The sequence below is a fragment of the Suillus plorans genome, assembly GCF_016647745.1.
Source record: "Suillus plorans strain S12 chromosome Unknown HD556scaffold_2, whole genome shotgun sequence".
Lineage (NCBI taxonomy): Eukaryota > Fungi > Basidiomycota > Agaricomycetes > Boletales > Suillaceae > Suillus > Suillus plorans.
Window position 1 is genome coordinate 368,079 of NW_024537386.1, and position 25,015 is coordinate 393,093.

Here is a 25,015-nt window from a genome sequence, read left to right on the forward strand (position 1 = left end):
CTTACAATAGTAATTAGGCCGAGCTCAGTTCAATTAATGCGAGATTTATGATTATAATTGCTTGTTTACGACACTCTACTCATGCAACAGTGTACCCACTCTTCATGTGGATGGTTAGGATGTCGGTGAGGATCGTACTAGCAAGTTGAACGCCAATGCAAAGCTACCATATGTTCTGTAATTCACTCGATGAGCATTAATGTGAGTTTTAATGCGAGTTTTTGGCTTCAATACACTCCAATACACTTCTTTATAACATGGTTCTGACAGCGTGAAACCATCTGAAGCTACATATAAATGTATCTAAATTCTACAAGAACCTATACTATTTTCCTTTCCTCACCAGGTGCGTGAATAACTATTCTGCCATAAACATCATTGCTAACACTAGACAGCATAAGGTTCAATATGGAGGCCAATCAGACCAAGGCCGAGTTCCTATGTTTCAAAATCCCTGAGTTCAGGAGATGTCCGCCTTGGGCCAGTCAAACCAACCTTCTAATTGATGACATATGTGAGGAGTTAGATGAGATGCAGCCATTGTGGGAGGAAGTCTTACCGCCTGACTTTGATGTTGAAAGGGACACACCTATAACTGTCTCACAAGCCACACAACTCTGCCGTGCAGTGGCAAAACGTTGTGTTGTGAGTACTCCAGACTTTACTTACTGATTGTACTGACCTGAATCGTAGGACATCAAGTGTTTTTTACTTTGGGAAACACACTGGTTGCTAAAGCAGGAGTTCCGAGAGAGTGGTGTAAGGCCTAGAGATTATTGGACCTACTGGGGGGTGGGGCGTGCATCAGACTGGGCCTACTGGGGAGTTAGACAATGATGTTGAGTGCTCGACCTACAGATGTATCGAAGTTTGGTAAATCCTGTTAGAGTCAAAGATAGTGTTTACTGCTGCAGCACTGAGCAGATCCTTGCCAGCATGAGAGTCACTAAGTGTTTCCAAAGTCTTCCCAAACTTTCCTAAAATAAACTTGTTTATTTGAACATTCCCATCTACATTCTACATATCTGCGTGTAATGGGTTGCCGTTCCAAAAAACCTAGACTTGTTCCTTACATAGAGAAAAACAATGATACTGTTGAATATCAGCGACACCGAGTATATGGAGTTCGAGATGACAATGTTTTCCTTCAATCAACACAATTTGTTTCTTCCTCCCCACCATCGCCACTGGCACCTGATTTGCCCGAGGATGCAGGTTTGGACACCCCAGGCTTTGACTCATGGAATGAACTCCCTGCAAGCGAACCCTGACTTTGAAAATATTGAACAGGAAGTTCCAACTGTGAAGCAAAAATGGACTGCAGGTGTGAGTTTTTGACTTCTGAAGATCTTTCAAAGAATCATTTGTCTAATCTAATGTGCGACAGGACCATCCTCTTAAATGGTGGATTCCAGAACGGGCTACATACCTGGAAGAAATGATCTATCTGGAAGGCCACGGATATGATATGCATGGTTCTCAGTGCAGTTGTGATGGCAAGGGGGAGCCAATTTACCGGTGCAAAGATTGCTTTGGAACAAAGATGATGTGTCGAGATTGTATCATCAAATGTCATGCAAGCCATCCTTTGCACAGAATAGATGTAAGCTTAGTACCAAGCCGTCTTCACAGGGCTGACTTTGGGTTAGGAATGGAACAAGAAGTATTTCCAGTGCACCTCACTGAAATACCTTGGCTTGCATGTGCAGCTTGGGCATAGTCCAGGGGAACAATGCCTCAATGCCAAATCTGCCAGTGGCGATGGCTTTGTAGTCGTTGATGTGCATGGCATTCACGAGATTGGACTCGATTATTGTGGGTGTGAAAAGGCACAGATTCATTATATTCAGCTGCTATGTGCACGTTGGTTTCCAGCTACGTCTTTGGAGCCTCAGACAGCTGCAACCTTCGCTCTTTTGGAGATGTTCCATCTGCTGTCTTTTGAGTCGAAGGTTTCAGCATACGAGTTCTATCATAGCTTGGCCCGACGCTCTGACAACATGGGAATGACTCCAATCAAGGCATGTGACACACTTTTTGACAACCATTATTCACTAATGCTCAAACAGGACCATTATTCTGCTTTCTTACATATGATATGAGAGTGGCGTAACCTCAAGGCTTTCAAACGGGCAGGAAAGAGTCATGATCCTGACGGTCTGGAGTCTATAGACCAGGGGGACTGTGTAGTTTTGTGTCCTGCATGTCCGCAGCCAGGGAAGAACCTGCCGGATGACTGGGAGGATGCACCAAGCAATAGAAGGTCAGCTTGCATGTCATTTGGCAAGGAGCCACCTCCACTAACCAACTCACAAAGATGGCTGTATGCCCTCTTTCTTGCAATAGATGCCAACTTTCGTCTCAAACGGAAAGCTGTATCAAGTGATGAGCGTGACCCTAGCTTGAATGCTGGGTCAGCATACTTTGTTGAAGGATGTGAATACAAGACATATCTGGCAGAACGCATCGCTGTGCCACAAGAGGTTGGTCTCTTTCGCTGTTTGACTCATGTGTGACTCAATGGGTTTTGGATAGTGGAGTATGTGTGTTAGCCACAACGCAGTTAACATGGCCGACACAAAATCATCAAGAGGTCTTGCAGCAACAGGTGTTGGAACTGTTGACTGTGCACAGTATGAGATGAAGCTTGCACATGGTGTTGGTGATCTACAAAAAGGAGAGAAGTAAGTGACATCTCGCACTGTTCTCACACCTCTGACCTGATTGTCAGGTACGTGAACATGGACTACTTTTCTCCGTGATCGCCAGCAGCGACATACTCGACTGCAACCTGTCTTATGACATTGCCTGTTAATGGCACAAGAAGATTTGGAATTGTTTGAACTCCATGCCTCCTAATCTATGGTTTGATCGTGAGAAGAAACATATACAATTTGTTGTCCCAAAATTCCACCTCAATGCTCATATCCCTGCTTGCCAGACTCGATTTTCATTTAACTATTCAAAAGGTGTGGGTCGCACAGACGGAGAAGCGCCAGAGAGAGGTTGGGCAAATATCAACCAGGTAGCTACAAGCACTAAAGAGATGGGTCCAGGCTCTTGTCGTGATACATTAGACGATAATTTTAGTGACTGGAATTGGAAGAAGGTCACAATGTTTGGTAAGCTTCGAAGTCTTCTGCTACTCAAAGCTCGTTGACTCATGCTATGTCAGGTCACACTCTCATATGTAAACTGAAGGATACAGTGATCTGTGCCAAGTCCTATGGTGAAGAGCTCACAGATCTTGAGTGCGGTATCAATGAGGTTCATCTCACCGCCTGGACATCCGAAGTAGAGGCCTGGGAGGAGGACAATTCAGAGCTTAATCCATTTGAAAGTCGTGTCACATGTAAGTGTCATATTCAGAATGTTTCACATTTCTGTCCTGATTTTATTCAAGCAATGACACAGACTGCAGTCCGACTGCGACTTGCTGAGAATGAGGCTTGCAACTTAGAGGGCAGTATCAACACTTCTTTGCACGATGAAATATCACCATTTCAGCTTATTTCCTCTGGATTAGACTTGGAAGATCAACAGTGCGGCAGTTTATTGATTGCAGCCTCTTCTGCTTTGCTTACCCTCCTCCAGGCATTGGTTTCGTGCAGATACCGCTGCTCTTGGGGTTCATGCCACCGAAACCCGAAGAACCAATTTGTGTGTGCGAGGCAATACGCTACGGTGCAAGATCAAGGCATGGACAGTAGTCCAAGCCCTTTATATGCCTGCTGTTGTCTCACTCCATGCAGCACATCCATCGGCGGATTCAGCCCCAGTTGCAGGTAATGATAAGCCTGAGAATCTCACTCTGTGGCTGCCATCAGCATTGCTGCCTGCATATCAATGCAACCATGCCCTTTGGGTGTTGGAATGGGATCTGAGATTTGCTCAGGCAAATGATGCCTTGAATGAAGTACGCCAGACTATACGACTCTCCTCCCACCTCAAGACCGTCAAGCGCACCCATATATGTGGCCAACGGGCATCAACATGTGCTCGTAGCATGTTGGATCTTGCAGAAATGAAGAAGATGGCAAGCAAACTCAAGTACAACAATGCACGTTCAGCACTCCTCACTCTCGGACCATTGCTGGGCAAGGTGGCTTGGAAGGAGAGTTTACGTGTATTGCATGTCACAGACATTGCGCCCATTGGGTGATATTGCTCCTGGTCAGTCAGAAGGCACACAAGATATTTCGTGGATCTGGAAGGCACCAGGTGCCTTGCACAACAACGATGCTGGCCTTTGAGACTGTATGCCATCATCTCATTCTATTTTCTCTAACTCACACTATCATTCAGGCCTGCACATTGAATGGTGCAAGGCACAAGCGCGCACGGCTCGCTGGTCAGAGGGAGTTTTATCACTTCTTGAAGAAATGTGCAGGGTGATCGAGTTTTTCTGGTGGCAGTCACGCTGGTGGAAAGAACGAGGAGGTGTGGTTGTTGTTTCCAGTTCAGCCTACTATCAGGAGGGAGCTCTCGCCTATGCAGAACAACAAGTATGCCTACAGCTGACGATGGCTAACCACTGCCAATGACTTTGGACCGACATTCCAAAGATAGTAGTGTCTCAACTTCTTCCAGACGACTATGATGGGCATGACGATGATGACATACCTACTGATGTTGATGTATATATTGATGGCCCTCTGCCCGATGAAATCGAGAACTGATGGTATTGTGTCCAGCCTGGCCTTCTCAAAGACGAACCCAAAGCAGGTAAACTGGCAGTATAGAAACGCTTAAGGTATGACACCCCATAGGATAGTGAGGGCAATGTATCACTACACGAGCTGGACCCTGGTATACTTACATGGTGATGTATCACCACAGGATTGATGTATCACCGCAGTGTTGGTGCTATATGCCTAAGGTTGACGGACTGTCACACTTATGTATCAGTATTCTTGCGACAGTGTCATATTTAATACATCATAATGACAGTATGTGGTGTCTACCTTCTGCTTGAGTCTCCACATTATGTTATATCATTCTCTCCAATGGCACCACACCACAGGAAGGCAACACATTCAAGCATCCTGCACCTCAGCCTCACTCTCAAGTCTCCACATACTTGGCACCCTTATTTTGCACCAGTGACTTATGGCAATGCAGATTTTTGAGTTGGCAGCATGGTGTAAACTGAGGATGTGTATGCAGGAGGGCACCAATACTACATTCAGAGTAATTATTATTGTTAGTATTAAATACTCTGAGTTAATAATACTGCGTTTTCAAGCCTTTCCAACACAATCCAATGCACACTTGAAGACTTCTGAGAGTGAAAGTTGATTGTGCCGCTACTATGCTGAGGCATGACAGGCCATGACCAAAATTGTGCAGATTGGAGGGTGACCCTGAGTTTTCTCAGAGTTACTCCAACATCACACTACATTATTCTAAAAATCAGTAAAAATCAGATCCATGTAGAAGAGATATAAATCTATGATAGGTAAAATTTTCGAAAGAAAAAGTGATGTGGTCGAGGGGCTAGAAAATATTTTATGAAAATGTTACACATTGCAGGGAATGATAGTAACTGATGCCATGCCTTGAATTTGATGCTGGTCTCAACTCTGCTTGGCTTTACGCAGCTACCGTACAACTGATGCTTCTACCTGTAGAAGACACCTCTACTATTATTCTGGATAATCTGCAACATGCATGTAATGTGCAAAATGTTCAAAACACCACAACACACTGCTCAACTCACTTCGAAAAAATTCAGGCATATGTAGACTACTTATCTATGATGTACTGTCCAAGTAGAATGAAAAATTCTTGCGTGTTGCAGCTGCAAGAGATGAAATAGTGGTAATTTGTAACCATGCAGGGACATAAATCATCCAGATCCCATAGATCCTGCAGGTATATTCACAAAGTTATACCTGGAGCATCACAATCACCTCGTTAGGATTCCAGAACACAATTTCGATAAAGGCCATCCTGTCATTTTAAGATGCTATAGAGGAAGAATTGATGACATGTATGAAAACATGACAGCAGATAGGAGAGTGTGTAACAAATTCAATCTCCTCTACGGCACACTTGGCAAGTGCACCAAGTCTTGCATTGTCATCTCCTCGTGCATCACACTCACATCCTTGAAACAATGGCACCAAACCATAGGCATCAGAAGAAAGCTGAAGAAGATGCAATTCACAAAGCCAACTTCACTGCTGCTATCCAGGCTATCAGAGAGAAGAAGACCAAGAATCTTCAAACAGCAGCTGCAGAGTTCAAAGTCTCATACCATACTCTTCATTGATGGGCGCAGAACCTCACTAAACCTCATTCAAAAGCCCACAAAACCCAACAACTACTCACTGAAGGACAGGAGATATGTCATTGGGCCAAGTACCTGGCCATGACAGGTCACCCTCTCTCCAAGCGCAACCTTCGTGCAAAGGTGTCAGAGCTTAGCGAGAAGTTAAAGGCAAAGAAGAAGCTCACTGGAAAAGATAAGGGGCCATCAAAAACCTGGGTTGAAGATTTTCTTGCTCGCAATCCAGAACTCAAGCTGGGACGCCCAACAGGCATTGACCCGAAGCGGATGCAAATGTTCAACTACACAACTATTAATCACCACTTCAAACTCCTGGACGACTTCTTGAAATCAGAGAACATTCCCTGGGACAATGTGTATAACATGGATGAGAAGGGGATACAACTTGGAGGGGGGAGGAAATGTGACAACATGAAGTACCTGTTTTCATGGACAGCAAAAGCCCGAGTCAAGGCAAAGAGTGACCAGCTTGAGCTGGTAACAGTGATCGAGTGCGTGTGTGCAGATGGCACTAGTTTGAAGCCTGGCTTCATATTTTCTGGGTCACAAATATATCCTGAGTACTTTGAAGAAGATGATATAATGTGAGTCTCTGCTCGATCATAGATAGAAAAGCTCACTCAATTCTGATATCAGAATTGCAACGTCTGAAAATGGCTGGACAAGTGACTTCATTGGCACTGAGTGGTTTGTGAAGAGTTTCGTGCCACAATCCAAGGAACAGAATTCATCTGGTCAACCAATCATCCTAATATACAATGGACACTGCTCACATGAGACAATCAAACTTCGTCAAGTAGCAGAAGAACATGGTATCCACCTTTTTTGCCTTCCCCCCCACACAACACATTGTTTGCAACCTCTCGATGTGGGTGTTTTCGGTCCCTTGCAGAAACAATGGCAGAGATACAGTGAGGTCATAATGGAAGAGACTGGGGAGGGAATCAAGAAGTGCGACGTGATCTGAGAGTACATGAAGGCAAGAGATGTCACATTTAAAGAGGAGACGATCCTACAGGCATGGAAAAGGAGCAGAATTAGACCAATAAACCCAGGAATATTTACAGAAGAGGATTACGCACCAAGTTACGAGTCATCCACCCACCTGCACCTCACCACCACCTTTCCTGCCAATCCAAACTCTGATCCCCTTTCCGAATCCAATCCCCTTTCCGAATCTGATACACCATATGAGCCACTACACGAGAACTCGTCTGACTCCGACAGTTCAGAATCAGGCTGAGTTAGATGACAACTCAGGCAATCATACCTGTGGCTTCAGTGAAATGACAGATCAAGGAGCAACACTGCAACAATATTCACCGTCATTAGTGCCTGAGGCTGGTCCATCACATTTTGCTGGCTCACTCGACTATGCCCCAACACTCCCCAACAGCACGACTGGTACCAGCGCATACCCACCTCGACATCACACTCAATCAGTATCTCTTCAGACATCATTGTCACGAAGCGCAACACCTATGTCATTGCCACAAAGCACAACACCTGCACTGATTGTGCGACCGAAAACAACAGCCAAGCGTCTCCAAGATGCTGAGGAAGGATGGCTACATCGAGAGAATGAATTATTGATGTATCAAAAGGATGCGGCAGAGACTCACTGCTATTTTTCGAGTCAGATGGCCGAGCACTACAAGGAATGGTGAAACAAGAAGCTGGAAGACAAATCTCGCAAGGGATCAGGCAAGAAATGAATGAAGCCGTATTCGAGGGTACTCACATCACAGGAAGGCCACATGGAGCTGAGGGAACTGGAGGCCAAACAGGCTGAGCGTAAACATCAAGATGAGGTGAGCAAGCAGAAGAAGGTTGCAGAGGAGCAGGGAAAACGTGACCGGCAAGCAGAGCAGGAACAGTCCCAAGTTGCATTTACAGGCGCAATCAAGACCAAAAAATTGGACGAGCTATGTGATATAGCTGCAGCCTTGCGATTACCGGAGACTGGACTCAAGGCAGAGCTGCTCCAGCGAATTGTGCAGTTCTTTGATGGCCAACCTGAACTCAAGAAAAACCAGCGGTACGAGGGTTTATTCAATCACCCCCATTCTCGCAGGTGGCATGTTGAAACCAACAATAACACTATTGAGTCAGTACCACAAGACACAAGTCATCAAAATTCAATTCATGAACCATTTGGCGGCTATCAACCCCCCACATTATCCCATGCACCATTCCGCACTTCAGCTTCAGCCTCCCCCTATTCCAAGTCCTCACTTTGCGCTGCCGCCAGCACTGGCCAGTAGCGGAGTAGATTTTCGAGTGGGTGCTGAGGTAGTACAGATGTATGCACAGAGTCAACCTTATTCAGGACCATATCAGCAGTACAATCACAATAACTACATGAACCACAATACTTAATGATAATATATTGCTGTATTTCAAAGCTTCAAGTTTGACGACTCGCCAATAAATCGAGCGCAGTGCGGAGAGTCAAAGTCGACTGTGCCGGTGCTATGCCGAGGTGTGACTCGATGTGACCGTATTTTGCAGATTAGCAGTCAGACCCTGAATTTTCTCAGGCTCCTTCCCATCCTTGTTGGAGAGGAAGGGAGCAGCATCCGAGTGCAGTAGTTAGTGCTTAGTAAACCAGAAACATGCGCAAACCTTTCAAACCCAGCCAAACTTTATCCCCCCAACCTCTCCAACAGCGGCTGGCACAAAACATTTGTAAACAAGGGCAGCCACAGCGGCAAAAACCCAAAAGAGTCTGCAGAAGTTGAAATATATATGTATCGCTAATAAATATAATGTATATATATATATCAATATGTCATTAATGGACTCGGTGGACGACATTCTCGAAACCCTGCAGCGTGTCGGCATTTCAGCATCAGAATTTATACTGGTGCTTCTGTCAAGTAAAAGATATGGTGCTCATCCGGCTGTAGAAGATATCCCAAATGCTATTCATGCCGCGACGAAATCGTTATCGGCGCAAACTCACCAACACCTCCAGTCCCTTGGACGGTCACTTCTTGCAGTGTATGCATATGATAACTTTGACGTAGACCTGAAAACTCATCAGCACAAAATTGAAAATTCAACAGAATCTCTCAAGCATCTCACATCAGGCCTGATGTTCCCACTGCAGCATGACATCTCCAAGGAGGACCTTAGGTGTTCCGAAGAGCTGTGGAAGACATCGCCATTTAATACCCAAGTACAACTGCCACCAAAGAAAGGATGGACACACCTGCTCGGTCTTCACATGGACACACCTGATGAATCAGGTCTTAGCCATCATGATAGATTTAATGCATGGAAGTTTCTCTCAGACCTCGTTTCATATGGCCCTCCATACTTCTCTCGATTCCGTGACCAACTTCACAAACCCGAGGCCATTGAAGCCATCCCCATCACCAAAACACCAATTATTGCTATGTCTGCAATGGATATTAGTAATTCAACTGTTGCAGGTAATATACAAAGTGTTGTTAACCTGCTCGAGCAGGGTGGAATCAGAGATCCTGCAGTTGTCGATGATCCAGAGATGCCTGACATCTCAGATTACGTAGTTCTGTTCCATGGTGACCTTGGGGATGGGGGAACGTCTTCAATCAGCACAGCAGTGTCGAGAAATATAAAACACACCGTGGAACCGTTTACAACATGTTATCTTTGTCCCTGGTCTTTTTCATTTGAAGATGGCGGCTGCAGACACAATTTGGCGGATATTCCTGCAGGCCAGTGCAGCACGACTCGATGAAACTAGCCTCATGCGAGATGTAGGTGTCTTGCGACCAAAGGAAACTGGCCACTACGGATCAAAGCCGGGGTTCCGTTGTATGCATGAACTGATTATGCATGATGGTATTTGTCGTCGCCTTGATTGTTGGAGAGTCGAGGCCAAGAAACGCGACTGTCATATCCCATGTTCCGGGTCCGGACCTATCACACTCATCATTTCCGGATTTCCAGATCCGGCCGACTTCTATGTATCGTCTGGATCCGACCCGCATCTAACTTCCATGCCTTATTCCTTTGGTATTTCCCTTATCAGTTAGTACGCTTTATTTTCCGTCCCTTATTCATTTCCGTCTTCATTTTACTAAGTTCCAATAGACTAGTGATAGTCGTCCCATATGTTTTCTCCATAGCTTTACATAGCCTCGCACTGCACTTACTGTTCTCCGTTATGTCCTCAGTAGTATATAAACCCTGTACAGTCTCTGTAGTTTCCTCAGTTCAAATATCATCTTAGACTCTGCTCATTACCTCCTCCGTCCGACTTGAGTTTCTCTCTCATCGACCTCCGCTTGTCTTAGGATTGACTCCTATAGACTTATCACCTCCGCCTCTACCTTTGGTAGTCCTCTGCTGTTTCCTTTCTAGTTCGGACTTCATCTGGATTAGTCTTATCTCTTGTTCCCGAACGTCCACCAGAATTCCCGTGCATCGGACATCGGACTCCGGACATCACCCAACGCCCTCCGGACATTGTTCAACAGCCTTTGGAAGTTAGGGCAAGTACTCGGGTAAGGGGCGCAGCGCACGAGCTGAAGCCAAGCCCTTCGGATCCGACCTTTGAGCACGTTCTTAACAGCGACCCAAAGTGGACAAGTCTGGAGGAATTTGCAGTATCAGAGCCAAGTTGGGAGGACATCGAAGCAATGGCACGCACCCTTGCTCATAATTATATTGCAGGTCACCAACTTCGACGCACGTGACGCACACCAGCACCTCAATGTGACATGCAATATGAAAATGGACTCCTCTTGAACAAGTACATGCTTGTATACGAGGAGCTGTCATATGCAATGAATAGCGGAGACATCGGACGGGTTGAGACTTGCCTTGTGACGTGGATCCCCATGTTTAAGGCTACAGGAAAACATAAATATGCAAACACTATGACAGACTTCCTGTGCAAAGTACATTTCGTGTATCCTGCAGGATTGAAGTAAGCGTTACAAAGCATCCTCATCTACTAAAGACTTACAATTAGTAGACGGGCTGTTCACTATCACATCATGATCAATCCAACTGGGAGGAAAGGAAAATTTCGAGGGGTAGACTGGTGTGTTGAGTTGAACAACCTTTTTACGAAGGTATGTGTCCCTCGTCACTATTAAAGATGCAAGTCAGTAAGTACGAGTCACAGGTTATCAATGGAGGAAAAGGATCAAACCACACTGTTTTGAGGATTATAATGGAATCTCCACTCATTCAGATATACCGGAATTTACATACAATGTTCCAGAATGACTTCCTGCACACTCAACAAACGACACGACACGCGGAGGCAGATATGTCAAAAATGTTCCAAGTCCTATGTAGACAGATGAAAAAACACTCCCCAAACGAAATAGTGAAGGGGCGTGGAAGCTATTACAGTATCCCTGATGTCCTTGCCAAGGGACAGGAGTTGATGGAAAAGAGTAACATAGATAACGAAGACAGAGGGCAAGAAGCTGCCGTTAGGGGAGGCAAGGATGAGCGCCCATCAGTTGATGATGTTGCTGTTGAATTAGTCTGGTAGTAGGTAGATATATCAGTATGAATATTATGGCTGACAGCGCTCTGCCCTGGATTATCAGAATTCGCTGTTCTTGCAAGATACAGGGCCACCTACCAGCGCTCTGCCCTGGATTACCAAAATTCACCATTCTTGCAAGATGCTAAGAATTATTATTCTCCTTCCCAGCTGCCGAAGATATCCATGATGGATGCATTGGACAAACACGGCCACATTCTGGTCAAAAGGTTGAGTCAGTGAAGATAAGGTGAACAAAGGAGCGACTTACTGTTATGGCCAGCCTGACCACAAGCGCTGCACCTCAACACCCTTTTGATGCCAGCAGAGGGATTGAGGGCTGGGTGTTGAGCTAACCCGTTGTTCGGTGCACTGACAGTGTTGGATAGAGGGTGTTGTTGTAGGGGGGTAGTGGTATAGAGTGAGATTGGAATGATGCGGTGGATTATGGTGATCACCTCCCTGGCCAGATTGTCATTGACAGACCAATGTGTTTCCTTGCGGAGATCCTCAATGATTTTAATCTTCTCAAAATGGGCGCAGTCAACAATCCGGTCAAGGACTGAGTCACCCATTACAACGGTTGGACCAAGGTCAATCAGGTGTGAGCATCCATAAATTTCCACAGTCTTCTCGTCTCTCCAATCCTCCAGTGCTTCGCATAATTTGTACTCCTGTGGGCCCATGGTATATTTTGCAAGTCGAGAGCAGATGGGAAGCCTAGGTGGTTGATGGACAATGATGGGATCAAATGATGAGAACGCTAAAGGGTGATGGATGTCACAGCACACTTTAGGAATGGAATTATGGGAGCACAACATGAGCAGCCTTCTGTATCTGACAGGTCGCATATAAGGTGACTCGATTCTATAAAATATTATTATGATTATTAATATAGTATAGGAAAGTCGCACCTGCTGATCTGTTGTCAAATTGGATATTAAATATCTTCCGACGACACCCAATACCACGATAATTTGGCATTGATCAACAAATCCATTGCTCAATCCAATTCATTCTCTCTCCTCTGCCTTAATACCCTCTCCAATGTGCCTGCCGGTGGTCTCATTAATTCCTTCAACTGTGTGTCAGTAACTATAACCATAGGTATGTTTGCCACTGAGCCACTACTAGTAGCCTGGGCACCATTGTCTCCTTCTGGATGTGCAATACCAATAGCAGTCGAACTGTTAATCATGCGGTGTTTGGCTTCCGGTTGATCTTCCAGTGCGTCTGTTGCTTTCTTTTTACACTCCTGATGCTTACGCTTATCTTCACATACATCATCAAAATACTTTTTTTCTGCAAACAGCAATGCAGTCCCTTCCACTGCATGGTCCCTAGCTGCACGACTGAACCGCTGCCAGAGGGCAGACAACTTGCACGATGCTCGCCACTGAATAACCAAAGTCACATCTGGTACGTCCATTCCCTGTACATTAATTAATACCTCCCTGATATCATTATTTGGGCTCGTGCGCCTCACCATTCCAAACACCTCTGTGGTACACAGACCCCATGTATCTCCAGCAATGAGGTTTGTGACTTCGTCCTCCTTAAATTCGGTAGTCATGTTGGAGTTAAACCATTTGACTTTGTCTTGTAGATCTGGCGGGAGACATGCCTGCAAGAACTTTGTGGTGCTGATGCCATCTTGGATGCTGTCAAAAAAAACAAGGAATTTTGGTGGTGGTGGATCATGTGACTTCATGCTGGTAGGTACGAGGAATGCAAGATCTGCGTATGACGCAAGGGAGTGTTTGATTTTGCGGACTCCAATCTTGATGTTTGGACGGTCTGTCATATCCCGCATTCCGGACCAACATCCGGCGATGTTCCCACACCTCATCCGGACCTCCGGACCTCCTGTCTATGTTTCCAGACCCAATCCTCTATCCGTCCAGATTCCTGTACTCCTGCATCTGATATCCGGACGCCAGATCTGATATCCACATCTCCGGATCTCCGGATCTGACCTATCTGTCATGTCCGAACCCAAACCTTAAATCAGCGCCCATCCCCTTATGGTAATCACCTGTCTCCGGACTTCCGAACATCCAGATCCGACCCACGTCTATCTTCCTTGCCTTTTCCCTTTGTATGTTCCTTCTCAAGTTAGTGTCATATCCCGCGTTCCGGACCCGGACCTATCACGCATTCATCTCCGGACATCCGGATCCGACCCGCGTCTATCTTCCGTGCCTTATCCCTTTGTATGTTCCTTCTTGAGTTAGACTTCCTCATTTTCCGTACCTCGTTTTATTTCCGGCTTTATTTTCCTATGTCTTCATCTCCGTCTTCATTTACTATTTTCTGATAGACTAGTGTTTGACTTTTCTACATCCTCCGTCCACAGCCTCGCATAGCTTCGGACTGCGCTGACTGACTCTCCGTTAAGTCCTCTGTAGTATATAAACTCTGTAGAATCTTTGTACTTCCTCAGTCTGAATATTCATACACATATTAGTCCTCGCACTAGCCTTCACCCTAAGTCCTCGTAACAGTTCTAGTCCTCCGACTTAGTCATTATCCATCTCAGGCCTAGGGAGGAATTCCCTAGGCCGGAGCTCCGCTCCTCCACTCCTCCAATCTGTCATATCCCATATTCCGGACTTACATCCGACAATATTCCCACGCCTCATCCGGACCTTCGGACGCCCTATCCATGTCTCCAGTCCTCTATCCATCCGGATCCCTGCACCTCTGCACATCCACATCCACATCCACATCCCTTTACCTCCATACCTCAGCTAGCCTGCATCAGTCATCCTTTGTCCCATCACCCTAATGTCATATCCCATATATCCACGTGTCTCATCCGGACGTCCGGTCCAATCTGGTCCAATCCGATCCGATCCGATATACGATAAGCTTCCTAATTCAATTCCTGTGCATATAACGTTAACACAGCCTATTCCTCTATTTGGTATTCCTTGTCCTTGGTATCTCGGTTATACTTACTACCGGTATGCTTACTGATCCGTTAACCTATGCTTCATTTCCAACTCGCACTTCATAACTTTGCTTATGCTTCATACATAGCCTCAGACGCTTGCTTACTGATCTTTCCGTTATTTCCTTAGTATATAAACTCTTGTATATGTCCTGTAGTTCCTCAGTCTGAATATCATATTAGTCCTCGCACTAGATCTCACTCTAAGTCCTCATATCAGTTCTAGTCTATCGACTTAGTCAATATCCATCTCGGGCCTAGGGAGAAATTCCCTAGGCCAGAGCTCCGCTTATCCGCTCATCCGATCCTCCGAAGTTTCCGGACGTTCGTCCGAAACTTTCCTGCGGTCCTCCGGACCTATTCTGCTTCGGACTTTGTCCTTGCAGCCTTTCCTCTGTTTGCTTCTACTTAGGACGTGTCCTAAGTAGCCATTACACGTATCCGTATCAGGACGAAACCTCATCGTAATTTCCGGAAGTTCCTCCGGAACTTTCCCGCACTCGTCCGGAAAGTCCTTCCGAACTTTCCCGCGCTTCGGACATCCTTGGACTTTCTTCGGACATCATTCTGAAATTAAGGGCACATACTCGGGTAAGGGGCGCAGCGCACGAGCTGAAGCCAAGCCCCTTGGAATCAGTCCTACCCTTTGTGCACAGTCTTAACACGGTCCGTGGATACGTGAATGGTGGTGAGCTTTTCTGATCGAATGTGAAGGAGCCTACGTATGTCTCTCAGAGCATCTGACGTGAACGTTGCTGATGCGATCATGAAAGGTACCTGACAAGGTAGGATATAATGCAAGCGCCCCAAGTCCTTGTACTCTGACCGAAAATCTCCCCAGGTCACAATGCAGTGTGCTTCATCAAATATGATGCCAATTAATTTCGAGGCGAAGTCAATGTTTTGCAACAGCTTCTCAAATTCTCCACCTGGCTTCATCAGTTGTTCTGGGCTGGTTATAATCGCATGGTAATGCAAGTCTTCTATGTCCTGTGATGAATACAATGATTAAATGATTATAACTAACAGATAGCCTTTGATTTACACGGAAATTTGCTCTGCTTGCTGTCTCGGCAGAGATTGAAATGCTTGGGATACCGGCCTTTTCGAGGAAGTTGACACTCTGTTTCCCTAGCTGGTTAAGTGGAGTCATGACGATTAAGACACCCGTGTTTTTGAGAGCTAACGGCAACCAGAAGGCAAGTGTTTTTCCCATCCCTGTCCCCGCCATGCAGATAATATCACGATCATTTTGCAGGAATGCATCTGTAACTTTGAGTTGCCACAAGCAGGCTCTCTTGCTGAAACAATCCTGAAGTTTCTCTCGAATGGCAGAGAAGTTAGGAGCTTCAGCCGGCATATGACAAAAAAGGATAATACGTCGAGAATAACATTATATTTATTAGCGATACATATATATTTCAACTTCTGCAGACTCTTTTGGGTTTTTGCCGCTGTGGCTGCCCTTGTTTACAAATGTTTTGTGCCAGCCGCTGTTGGAGAGGTTGGGGGGATAAAGTTTGGCTGGGTTTGAAAGGTTTGCGCATGTTTCCGGTTTACTAAGCACTAACTACCGCACTCGGATGCCGCTCCCTTCCTCTCCAACAAGGATGGGAAGGAGCCTGGAATTTTCTCGGCTTTCATCCGACACCACACCACAACGTCCTAAAAATGAGAAAAAATCAGATCTATATAGAGGAGGTATGAATCTACAATACTCTAAATTCGTGGAAGATAATATGAAGTGGTTGACGAGTTACAAAAGATTTGCTGAAAAAGTTGCAGAACCCCCGGAATGATAGTAGTTGGACTGCAAATTTCACTCATTGGACCCTCAATTTTTCACTCGAAGCAGGAGGCAGACGGCCCTAAATTTTGGCCCCATGGTTTACGTGGAATGGGCCCAGAGTGGTGGTAAGTAATAAGTATGAGGGCAGGAGCCGGCTCCCAGCCGACTCGGATATGTTCCAGCCTCAGTCTGACATACTTGCCTAAAAACTGACCACATCCCGCACGTTCTCACTTTCTGACAGTACCTGCAGTTGGCTCGTATCCTTTTCACTTAGTGGCTGTTGCCATCCTTTTGAGAGCAGTTCGAGATATGGAGGCCTGCAACACAGTGCCTTGTGGCATTGCAGTGGATTCTGTAGATCCACTGTAGTAAGAATAGGTATAAACGTGCTAGAGGAGACAGATTGTGAGTCTGCCAAATCTCCGCTAGAAGACTTGAACAATATTCAGACTGGGGTTTAGTGCAGCGGCATCAACGTTGCGAATTACAAGGATGTGTCATGAGGTGGCTTTGATCAAGACTGCAGCTACCATGATCGGCGCGTCACAGACCATGAAAGGTTCCTATCAGAAAGAAAGAAGGGCCTATACATCTAGAATTGCCGGTATTAGAATTTGCGATGAGACTCCCATTACGGTGCGTGTGGCACATACGGAATTCCTGATGAATAGACTTTAATAATAACGTGCACCCTACCTGCATATTCTACATATACATATGCATGGGCAGATGATGGTTTTGTTAGTGTACGTGCTCACATTTACCGTATGGCCCACATCACTCCAGCGATCTTGACGCCTGATGCATTCAGCTTTGGTCATTTGTCATGAAGTAATCAACTACGGTAAGTACTAGAACACCTATTGCATCAACGAGATCTAATAACGTTTTAAGTGCAGAGCCAATTTAGTAAATAGATTGCCTAACGTTATCCGAAGTTTTGTTCTCGATATAAATTAACGATGCAAGCTCTGACTGGCTCGTAGGCGTTGAAACCCTCCCCAATTGTTGCATGCTGACGATGAGACTCGCTCTGCTTAGTCTCCCCTTCGCGGCTGCCCTGGCTAGTGCGATGCCTTTCTGGGGTTACCAGCAAAAGGTGAAAGAGAGTATCCATGGTCCACCTAGTGGGTGGTACAAGCATGCTCCTGCACCAAAACATCACATGCTTGAGCTCAAGATCGCTCTGCCTCAGCCCAAGTTTCCGGAACTCGAGCAACACCTTCGGGAAGTTAGCGACCCAAGCCACGCACGTTATGGGGCGCACTTGTCGAAGCAGGAGACCGAAGCACTCATGGCTCCCCACCCTGAGACTCTTGCCGTCGTCAGGAAATGGCTTGCCTTGCACGGTTTAGCGGAAGAAGATGTCACCCAATCACCTGCAAAGGATTGGGTTACTATCCGTGTCCCTGTCGGTCTCGCTGAGGTGATGCTGACTACTGTAAGCAAGTGGATGTCATTTGTGAATATCTGCATTGATGGCTAGATACCTAGAATTATCATGTTTACAAGCACGCTCAGACTGGAGAGAGCATCATCCGGACGATGAGCTACAGCCTCCCTGAGATCTTGCACGATCACGTCGATCTCATTCAGCCCACTACTATGTTTGCTCGTTTCAAGGCGTTCAAGAGCACGCTGCACTGGACTAATCATGTGCAGCCTGCGGATTCGAGTCTATCTGGTTCAACAATCACAGGGCCTGCAGGCAACCAGGTTGATGCGAGGTGCAACAACACAATCACCGTTTCGTGCTTACGACAGTTATATAACGCGGTGGATTATAAAACGTCTGCCACTAACGACAATGCTCTTGGTATCACTGGTTATCTCAACGAGTCTACCAATGACGTGGATCTTCAGCAATTCTACCAGCTTCAGAACCCATCTGCTTATGGCTCAAACTACACCTCCTTGTCCATTCATGGTATGTCGAGATTGAGTTACTGTCGGCGATGCCTTATTGTTGTGCTTCGTAGGTGGCAAGAACAACCAGAGCTATGAAGCAGCAGGCCTCGAGGCCAACCTTGACACTCAGTTCGGCTTTGGGCTTACTTGGCCCACGCCTGGAACGTTCTACACCACTAGAGGGGAGCCCCCTTTTGACTCTGATTTGATGACAGAGAGTGATACAAACGAGCCCTACTCATACGTGCGTTTAATCGATTGCGATTGGAATTTAATGTTGACAACATTCAGTGGCTTGAATATGTCCTTTCGCAGGTTAAAATTCCTCAATCGATCTCTACAAGTTATGGTGACGATGAGCAAAGCGTGCCGCAGTCTTACGCGACTCGTATTTGCAATGGCATGGCAGCACTCGGTGCTCGTGGTGTCTCAGTGATGTTCTCGTCTGGCGACGGGGGCGTGGGTGACGGCGTTGCCAATCCTGATGAGCCTCTCGGGCACCAGTGTTATTCCAATGATGATCTTAAAACCCCGAAGTTCTTGCCTGTGTTCCCTGCTTCATGCCCATAGTAAGTGACCTGTCTGAACGAGCACTGAACTAAGATAATCAATTGCTACTTCAAGTGTGACTGCTGTTGGTGGAACTGTCAACATCCCCGAGACTGCAGCGTCCTTTTCTGGGGGTGGATTTAGTAACTATGTGCGTGGCCTCTGCCCTCCGTAACACCTCCTGACCAATAGGACTCGTTCACACCAGTTTCCTCGTCCTTCATACCAGGATGATGCTGTCTCGGCATATTTGGCAACGCTCGCTCCCGGCACCTACGAAGGTCTCTATAACTCGTAAGTCATCACGAGCTGGCAAATGGATATATCCAATTAACTCCTCATCTTCAGGACTGGACGTGTAAGTTGACCCTTCAACTTGCGAAGGTCTTGTAAAAAATATTTCTTTAGGCATACCCCGACGTGTCATCACAAGCAGCAAGCTTCTCGGTGGTTTACCAAGGCCAGGTAACACTACTGGATGGTACATCCTGCGCTGCGCCTGCATTTACTGCGTTCGTTTCCATGCTGAACGACGCACGTCTTTCTGCCGGAAAGACTGCTCTTGGATTCTTAAACCCTTTCTTGTATTCGGTTGGATACACAGCATTGAATGACATCACCGAGGGTCGCAACCCAGGATGTCAAACTGAGGGCTTTAATGTAAGTTATATCCATGTTTCACGATCCTCAGCGACTGATGTGATAACTGTACGCAGGCCGCGGTTGGATGGGATCCTGGTGAGTTCATGAATGCGCCGAACAAGGTTACATGTTTATATGCTGATAATCATTGCAGTCACTGGATACGGTACACCCAACTTTGGAAAGTTGAAGGATTTGGTCTTGGCCATGTAGAGGAATAGACGGGATTTAAGGTGTATATCTTTCCGCAATTCCTAACGAGCAAGAGGTACTGAGCGATTCGAGGCAACAAGGTAGCGCTGGAAACAAAGCAGGAGATCATTCGCAGGAAAGAGATAGTAGTTCACCTGCGCATTCTTTTCTTGAAGCGCTCCATGACCTGAGATATATGAGTTAATGATTATGATAAATGGACCAGTCTTCATACCACTTCATCGGTCGCCATTTGCGGACGTTCACCGCGAGGTCTTCTGTCTTCTTGAGGTGGTAAACCCATTGCTTCGAGTTTGGCATCTCGCATGATTTCTGCGTCAGACTTCTGCTTGAGATGCGGCCGATAGACTAAGCAGTCCATCAATAGTGAATTCACAATAGCAAGTTAGAGACAACGAACATCGAGTTGCGACGAGATGCTCCTCATCATTAGGTCGTTTGCGTTCTTTGCGGACTTCAGCAACTTGTCGTTTCGCTTTCTCGGTTTCTTCGATATTCTTCAATCGTGTGCTATCTCACAAAGTCAGCCAAATCAGATAGATTAGAATGGAGGAAACCCTACTCCATGCCGAGATCAACTTCGGGAATGGCGGTTAGCATAGCCATGCTGTTAGTAACATTGCCCTCATCCGCAGTTTTCTTTTCTCCTTTCCACCGCTCGGAAAGAGAAAATTCGTCTTGAGCATTTGCTCCAGGCTTGGATTCGGATGTGTCTGAGGGGCGGCTGCGAATCTTGAGATTCTCTTCAATGTATGCCATCCTACACCAACGTCAGAATAGAAGTTGAGACAGACACCACACTCACATATGTTTGTCGACATCCAAAACATTCGTCTGCTGCGTAAAGTTGCTCGTTCGAACGGCTCGCCTTGCTTTCGCATCCGTACTGGTTTCTTCGCTGTGTGTTCAGAGTGAGCGGGACTACAAACACTGGAGTATCATGTTCGCGTACTCATCCACTCTCGCACCAGGCCTCAGACCGCCCTCAGCCTCTTGTCCATCCTCTGCAGTTTTGCGCTTCCTCTTCTTGGCATCGCCTTTCGATAGTTTTGAAACATCAATTCCTTGTCTGGACTTCCTGAGCTTCCTGAGCTCAATGAGGTCCGAGATGCTGTCTGCGTTTTATTCTCTGAATTGAACTGGTTCTTGGGTCATAACGTACGGGAGTGATTTTTCTTCGTCCTCGTCTTCCTCTAGCTCTGAAGATTGCTCTGTGCCTGGCGACGATTCTCGTACCCGGGGCTGTGGTCTGTTGCGTCTCTTGATCATGGATGTTTGGAATAGATCTTATTTGGCTATTACAACCTTGATTCACATGACTGGCATTCGAATGCGGTGCATGCAGATCTAAGTAAGATCCGGGGTACACTTTAGACGTGGCAAACTCGTTACAAATTCAGTATGATCCGTCTAAATAGTGTTCTGTTTTGCTAGCATGTGCTACGAAACATGCAAAGTGGAGGCGTAAAAGTAAAAATAATACAAATATCCTACCGACAGGAATAAATCATATCTCTACAAGTCTATGGTCCACCAATAGAGTGTAATATCTCTTCTGATACAGATCGCGTTTGCTCTTGACGCTCAGCTGCCGCGTTCTCAATAGCAGCTATCTCATCTGATACCCTCAGTGCCAGCCCTGCGTTAATGGCAGGCGAAGCATGCCGTGAGAGCATAGATTCCGGTGCTCTAAGGCCGCCTCGCCGGAGCCGAGGTGCCTGGGAGCGCTCTTCACCAACTTGGCTATCGAGTGCCAAGGATGTAGTACGGTCTGATGGGGATGATGACCACGGGGCTGGTGGGAAGAGCCAGTCTTCACCCGTACTGGGTGCAGGTCGAGGTGTGGGAATGACTTCAAAGCGTCGTGAACGGAAAGGGAAAAACCGCCTGGCCTGGCCCGGCTGTCCAGATGAAGGGGGGTCGGAATCCTCCCTGGGTGCACTGACGTGTGGACCAGGGAATGTGCTGGACGAATCGAGTCTCGATGGGCCCTCCTCATCAGCTAGGTGTCGCGAAGAGTTTCGACGCCGTGCGCTAAAGTCACTGAAATCCGCTGTTCTGCTTCTGACAGGACGGCGAATGGAGGGCTGTCGACTCAGTGAGGTATGGAGCAGGCCACTCGCTGATGGAAGTGTCAAACCACCGAGTCGTGGAGCAGGGGGTGAATCAAGTAGAGGAGGAAGCACCCTGTCGTCTGGCACAGGAGCTGGATTCGGTGCAGGGTAGAAAGCAGGAGAGAACGCATGGTAGGCTGTTGTTGGAGGATTCGGCCGTGGAGGATGCCGGTATGCCTCATACAACTCAGTGTTCATACGAGCGCCCTCGAGTGGCACGAGGCCATACTGCTCTAGTGACTCAAGCTCATCAGCCTCTTCGTCCATTTCGAGTTCATCCGGAGGTTGCGACAAGTAGCCTGAAAGGTCCACTGCTCTTCGACCACTGGTGGCGCGCCAAGTATAACGTTCCCTGTAGGTAGTGGTTGGATTAGATAACCTCCTCAGCGCTCTGGCGGTGCGATCTCCAATAAGACCACGGTCAGTGGCGTTCTGGCGATGGTGTCGGTCTGCCACTTCCTGTAGCTGAGGTGAGAAGTGGACAAAGGGTATGTGGCAGAAAGCGCACCTTGACCAGAATCTCAATCAACGAAGTCGTAAACGAGTCACCACCGTCTAAGTCCTCCACGAAATGCTCATAGCTTATCGTGGGTTCGATTTTCTCAAGCCTATGGCGCTTGATTGCTCCGGAGCTGCAGCAGAGCAGAGGTCTCCTTAGCCAGAAGTTATGTAGTAAGAAGACACTCATACACCAAGCTCCTCATTTTCGCGCTGAACAGTTCGTCACAATATTCGGCTGTCCTACACGCCGCGACATGCGTGATTAGATAGACTTGAACTGATTAGATTAACGCACCATCTGCCCATGTTGTGGTGTCAGGGGAATGCGGTTACAACGAGGCTGACAAGTTAGCGAGCGAAACTAGTTAAGACCGAACTTTGCTGCAAATTTCGGCTGCCCGTTGATGGAGGTCGGGTCTTAAGGTGACGGTCGCTTTTGTTTGGTCACTTGTTTATTGTCCGAAAACACACAATAATAACTTGTGTCCACTGCGTGTATGATACAAAATCCATCATTCTAAAGTACACCAGAAGAATACAATCAGCTTGTATCGTCTGTACCACTAGTGTTGCCATTTGTTTTTGGGCCCACGCTCTTAGCTGTTGCACTGGCGCCACCGCGATCCCGTGAGCTAAGCAAACTTTGGAAGAAATTTTGTAAGACTTCATGTTGAGTTTGTCCTCCAGGACTAGGTGAAGTTCCAGTAGTCGGTGAGCTTGGTGGTCGACCAACGTGAGTGGTCGCGTTTGCACCCGTTGCAGCCCTTTGTGGTAGTCTGCGCGCCCCATCAGCGGTCGTGCTGGCGTTGAGTGAGCTGGTCATTCCCATCCCGGCCTCCATCTCGCTGAGGGCACGCTCAACGTTTGGAAGATTGAAACTACTGCTCCCCAGTGGCCCAACAATACCGGCTGCGGCCGTATCCGTGGGATTTCGGAAAGCGCCACGGGGATCCCGGTCTGGCTTTTTGGCGTTTTCGTCATAATGCTTCGCAAGGAACGCCTGCTCCGCCATGGGGGAATTAAACGGAGGTAAAGGGGGTGGCTGCACAAAAAAAGATGAGGTCCGTGTGCCAAATTACCAGAATAACGTATTTCACCTTCGCGCCTCGATCTGGTACTAGCATCTTATACAATTTTGTTGCACCTGAATTATCCTCGGACTCCACGTCGGCATCAAGGTCCGCTTCCCAAGCTTCGCCCCAAACCTTCGCCTCAAACCCTTCTCGAAGGACACCAATCTTACCCCAACTATCCCAACCAGCAGGAACGACGATGCGATCGCGGTCTAGGGGATTTGGCTTATGATGAAAGACAAATGGATTGCGTAGAGGAGCCGGAGCCTCGGATCCCGATGCCATGGGAGACGGTGCCGGTGGGATAAATAAGAGGTGCAGGGCATATTGCCTCAGCACCTGTAATGTGTTAGGTTGCTGCGTGGTATAAAATAATGATGCTCCATCTAGAGTGGTGTGATGAGATGCTCAATATAGTTTACAGAAAACTTACATTTTAAACAAATCGTTCGTAGAACCTGCATTACGCCATCCGTGCGTTCTTCCCACTCACCACCTTTACCTTTCACCATGCCGCCCATACCGGAACTGCTGGCGCCCACGAGATCATTTCCCTCGTCTATCAAGTCTGATTTGGTGCAGACAACAATAATCGGCACACCGGCAGAATTGTGGGTTAGAGTGCCAGGGCCGAGCGGTAGGACTGTATTTGAGGAAATATTAGATGTGGTAGGGACTGCGTCGACGGAGGGTTCAGTGTAATGCTGTAAATGATGCTGCACTGCAAGATAATGTCAGCTATCGGATTGTCTCGATCAAATGGACATACATCTTTCATGATTCTCTTCTCGAACGATTTCAAGATCCCGAGATCCATCACCCTTCGCCCATATCTCTACCCACTTGAGCCACGTCTGAAGATTGTCTAAAAATGTCCAAGGGCGCGTCCAATCCAAGACAATCATTACAAGGGTATGAGGCAGCGATACCCGAGGAGGCAGGAAGTGTGGTATCAAAGAAGTATGAGCTATCGCATCCGAAGGTACTGTGTACACCGATAGACGCGCCAAGGTGTCTAGTCATGGCATTAGCACGCTTCATTTACAGAAACTTGAGAAGCAGTGAAGCACACCCTCGTCGCCGTCATCTCTTATATCGGCCCAATCATATCCAAGAGCGAAATCTGACCGTGTCTCGTCTTTGCTCTCTTCAGAAACTGGTTTCTGTAGCAAGGCCGAGGCAAGTACGGACTTGCCAGACAACGAAGGACCTAGAAGCAGAACTTGTTTTGAAGGGATTGATCGTGAAGATGAAACTGAGTCCAATATCGACGACCATAGGTTTTCTGGAGGTGCTTCTGGTGTCGCTGGACGAGACCCCTCCATGATCTCTAGTGTACTTACTTCTAGGCGAGTTTGAGTACTTGAGAGTCAGACTATTAGAGTATTACTACACTTGTATTTTTGAAACTCCGATCAAGTTGATCATCTTCGACGACGACAGCTACGACGGCGACAACAGTTACTTCCTAGGAGATCATATCA

At 46.9% G+C, this 25,015-nt stretch overlaps 12 protein-coding genes across 12 annotated transcripts; 6 read left to right on the forward strand and 6 right to left on the reverse strand.

Moving 5' to 3' along the window:
* Positions 1-408: 408 nt before the first annotated feature.
* HD556DRAFT_1302884 (uncharacterized protein) lies at positions 409-837 on the forward strand (the record flags this gene model as incomplete). Its single annotated transcript, XM_041299565.1, has 2 exons — positions 409-645; positions 694-837. The coding sequence occupies 2 exons, from the start codon at positions 409-411 to the stop codon at positions 835-837; spliced, it is 381 nt and encodes a 126-aa protein (XP_041166868.1).
* Positions 838-1,543: 706 nt separating this feature from the next.
* On the forward strand, positions 1,544-4,544 carry HD556DRAFT_1428520 (uncharacterized protein; the record flags this gene model as incomplete). Its single annotated transcript, XM_041304721.1, has 12 exons — positions 1,544-1,603; positions 1,650-2,021; positions 2,106-2,263; positions 2,318-2,483; positions 2,536-2,684; positions 2,732-2,735; positions 2,825-3,122; positions 3,176-3,352; positions 3,404-3,542; positions 3,595-4,135; positions 4,179-4,221; positions 4,255-4,544. The coding sequence occupies 12 exons, from the start codon at positions 1,544-1,546 to the stop codon at positions 4,542-4,544; spliced, it is 2,397 nt and encodes a 798-aa protein (XP_041166869.1).
* Positions 4,545-8,049: 3,505 nt separating this feature from the next.
* On the forward strand, positions 8,050-8,556 carry HD556DRAFT_1436365 (uncharacterized protein; the record flags this gene model as incomplete). The annotated part of the gene is made up of 1 exon (XM_041305567.1): positions 8,050-8,556. One exon carries the CDS (start codon positions 8,050-8,052, stop codon positions 8,554-8,556), a length of 507 nt encoding a protein of 168 aa, XP_041166870.1.
* Positions 8,557-9,263: 707 nt separating this feature from the next.
* Positions 9,264-9,452, forward strand: HD556DRAFT_1200996 (uncharacterized protein; the record flags this gene model as incomplete). The annotated part of the gene is made up of 1 exon (XM_041296386.1): positions 9,264-9,452. A coding segment is annotated over one exon (189 nt), but the record flags the coding sequence as incomplete, so codon positions are not given.
* A 505-nt stretch (positions 9,453-9,957) lies between these two features.
* HD556DRAFT_1428523 (uncharacterized protein) lies at positions 9,958-11,792 on the forward strand (the record flags this gene model as incomplete). The annotated part of the gene is made up of 5 exons (XM_041304722.1): positions 9,958-10,152; positions 10,867-10,957; positions 10,991-11,213; positions 11,262-11,361; positions 11,415-11,792. 5 exons carry the CDS (start codon positions 9,958-9,960, stop codon positions 11,790-11,792), a joined length of 987 nt encoding a protein of 328 aa, XP_041166872.1.
* A 139-nt stretch (positions 11,793-11,931) lies between these two features.
* HD556DRAFT_1436367 (uncharacterized protein) lies at positions 11,932-12,472 on the reverse strand (the record flags this gene model as incomplete). Its single annotated transcript, XM_041305568.1, has 2 exons — positions 11,932-12,005; positions 12,058-12,472. The coding sequence occupies 2 exons, from the start codon at positions 12,470-12,472 to the stop codon at positions 11,932-11,934; spliced, it is 489 nt and encodes a 162-aa protein (XP_041166873.1).
* A 548-nt stretch (positions 12,473-13,020) lies between these two features.
* HD556DRAFT_1200750 (uncharacterized protein) lies at positions 13,021-13,458 on the reverse strand (the record flags this gene model as incomplete). The annotated part of the gene is made up of 2 exons (XM_041296381.1): positions 13,021-13,218; positions 13,273-13,458. Coding segments are annotated over 2 exons (384 nt in total), but the record flags the coding sequence as incomplete, so codon positions are not given.
* Positions 13,459-15,378: 1,920 nt separating this feature from the next.
* HD556DRAFT_1224217 (P-loop containing nucleoside triphosphate hydrolase protein) lies at positions 15,379-16,099 on the reverse strand (the record flags this gene model as incomplete). The annotated part of the gene is made up of 2 exons (XM_041296941.1): positions 15,379-15,729; positions 15,785-16,099. The coding sequence occupies 2 exons, from the start codon at positions 16,097-16,099 to the stop codon at positions 15,379-15,381; spliced, it is 666 nt and encodes a 221-aa protein (XP_041166875.1).
* Positions 16,100-17,218: 1,119 nt separating this feature from the next.
* Positions 17,219-19,864, forward strand: HD556DRAFT_308914 (peptidase S8/S53 domain-containing protein). The gene is made up of 12 exons (XM_041310224.1): positions 17,219-17,375; positions 17,426-17,513; positions 17,573-17,972; positions 18,026-18,458; positions 18,511-18,683; positions 18,731-19,008; positions 19,064-19,139; positions 19,197-19,282; positions 19,337-19,346; positions 19,397-19,648; positions 19,705-19,726; positions 19,785-19,864. Exons 2-12 carry the CDS (start codon positions 17,494-17,496, stop codon positions 19,841-19,843), a joined length of 1,809 nt encoding a protein of 602 aa, XP_041166876.1. The 5' UTR covers positions 17,219-17,375; positions 17,426-17,493; the 3' UTR covers positions 19,844-19,864.
* HD556DRAFT_1522806 (hepatocellular carcinoma-associated antigen 59-domain-containing protein) lies at positions 19,627-21,127 on the reverse strand. Its single transcript, XM_041309207.1, has 7 exons — positions 21,006-21,127; positions 20,796-20,954; positions 20,649-20,741; positions 20,406-20,603; positions 20,244-20,353; positions 20,058-20,191; positions 19,627-20,009 (listed from the first exon to the last, which is right to left on the reverse strand). Exons 1-7 carry the CDS (start codon positions 21,110-21,112, stop codon positions 19,974-19,976), a joined length of 837 nt encoding a protein of 278 aa, XP_041166877.1. The 5' UTR covers positions 21,113-21,127; the 3' UTR covers positions 19,627-19,973.
* A 22-nt stretch (positions 21,128-21,149) lies between these two features.
* HD556DRAFT_1321487 (uncharacterized protein) lies at positions 21,150-22,898 on the reverse strand. Its single transcript, XM_041301350.1, has 4 exons — positions 22,754-22,898; positions 22,648-22,698; positions 22,466-22,589; positions 21,150-22,416 (listed from the first exon to the last, which is right to left on the reverse strand). Exons 1-4 carry the CDS (start codon positions 22,762-22,764, stop codon positions 21,367-21,369), a joined length of 1,236 nt encoding a protein of 411 aa, XP_041166878.1. The 5' UTR covers positions 22,765-22,898; the 3' UTR covers positions 21,150-21,366.
* HD556DRAFT_1321489 (dynein light intermediate chain-domain-containing protein) lies at positions 22,893-24,918 on the reverse strand. The gene is made up of 5 exons (XM_041301351.1): positions 24,604-24,918; positions 24,301-24,546; positions 23,965-24,252; positions 23,556-23,917; positions 22,893-23,500 (listed from the first exon to the last, which is right to left on the reverse strand). Exons 1-5 carry the CDS (start codon positions 24,854-24,856, stop codon positions 23,000-23,002), a joined length of 1,650 nt encoding a protein of 549 aa, XP_041166879.1. The 5' UTR covers positions 24,857-24,918; the 3' UTR covers positions 22,893-22,999.
* Positions 24,919-25,015: the final 97 nt, after the last annotated feature.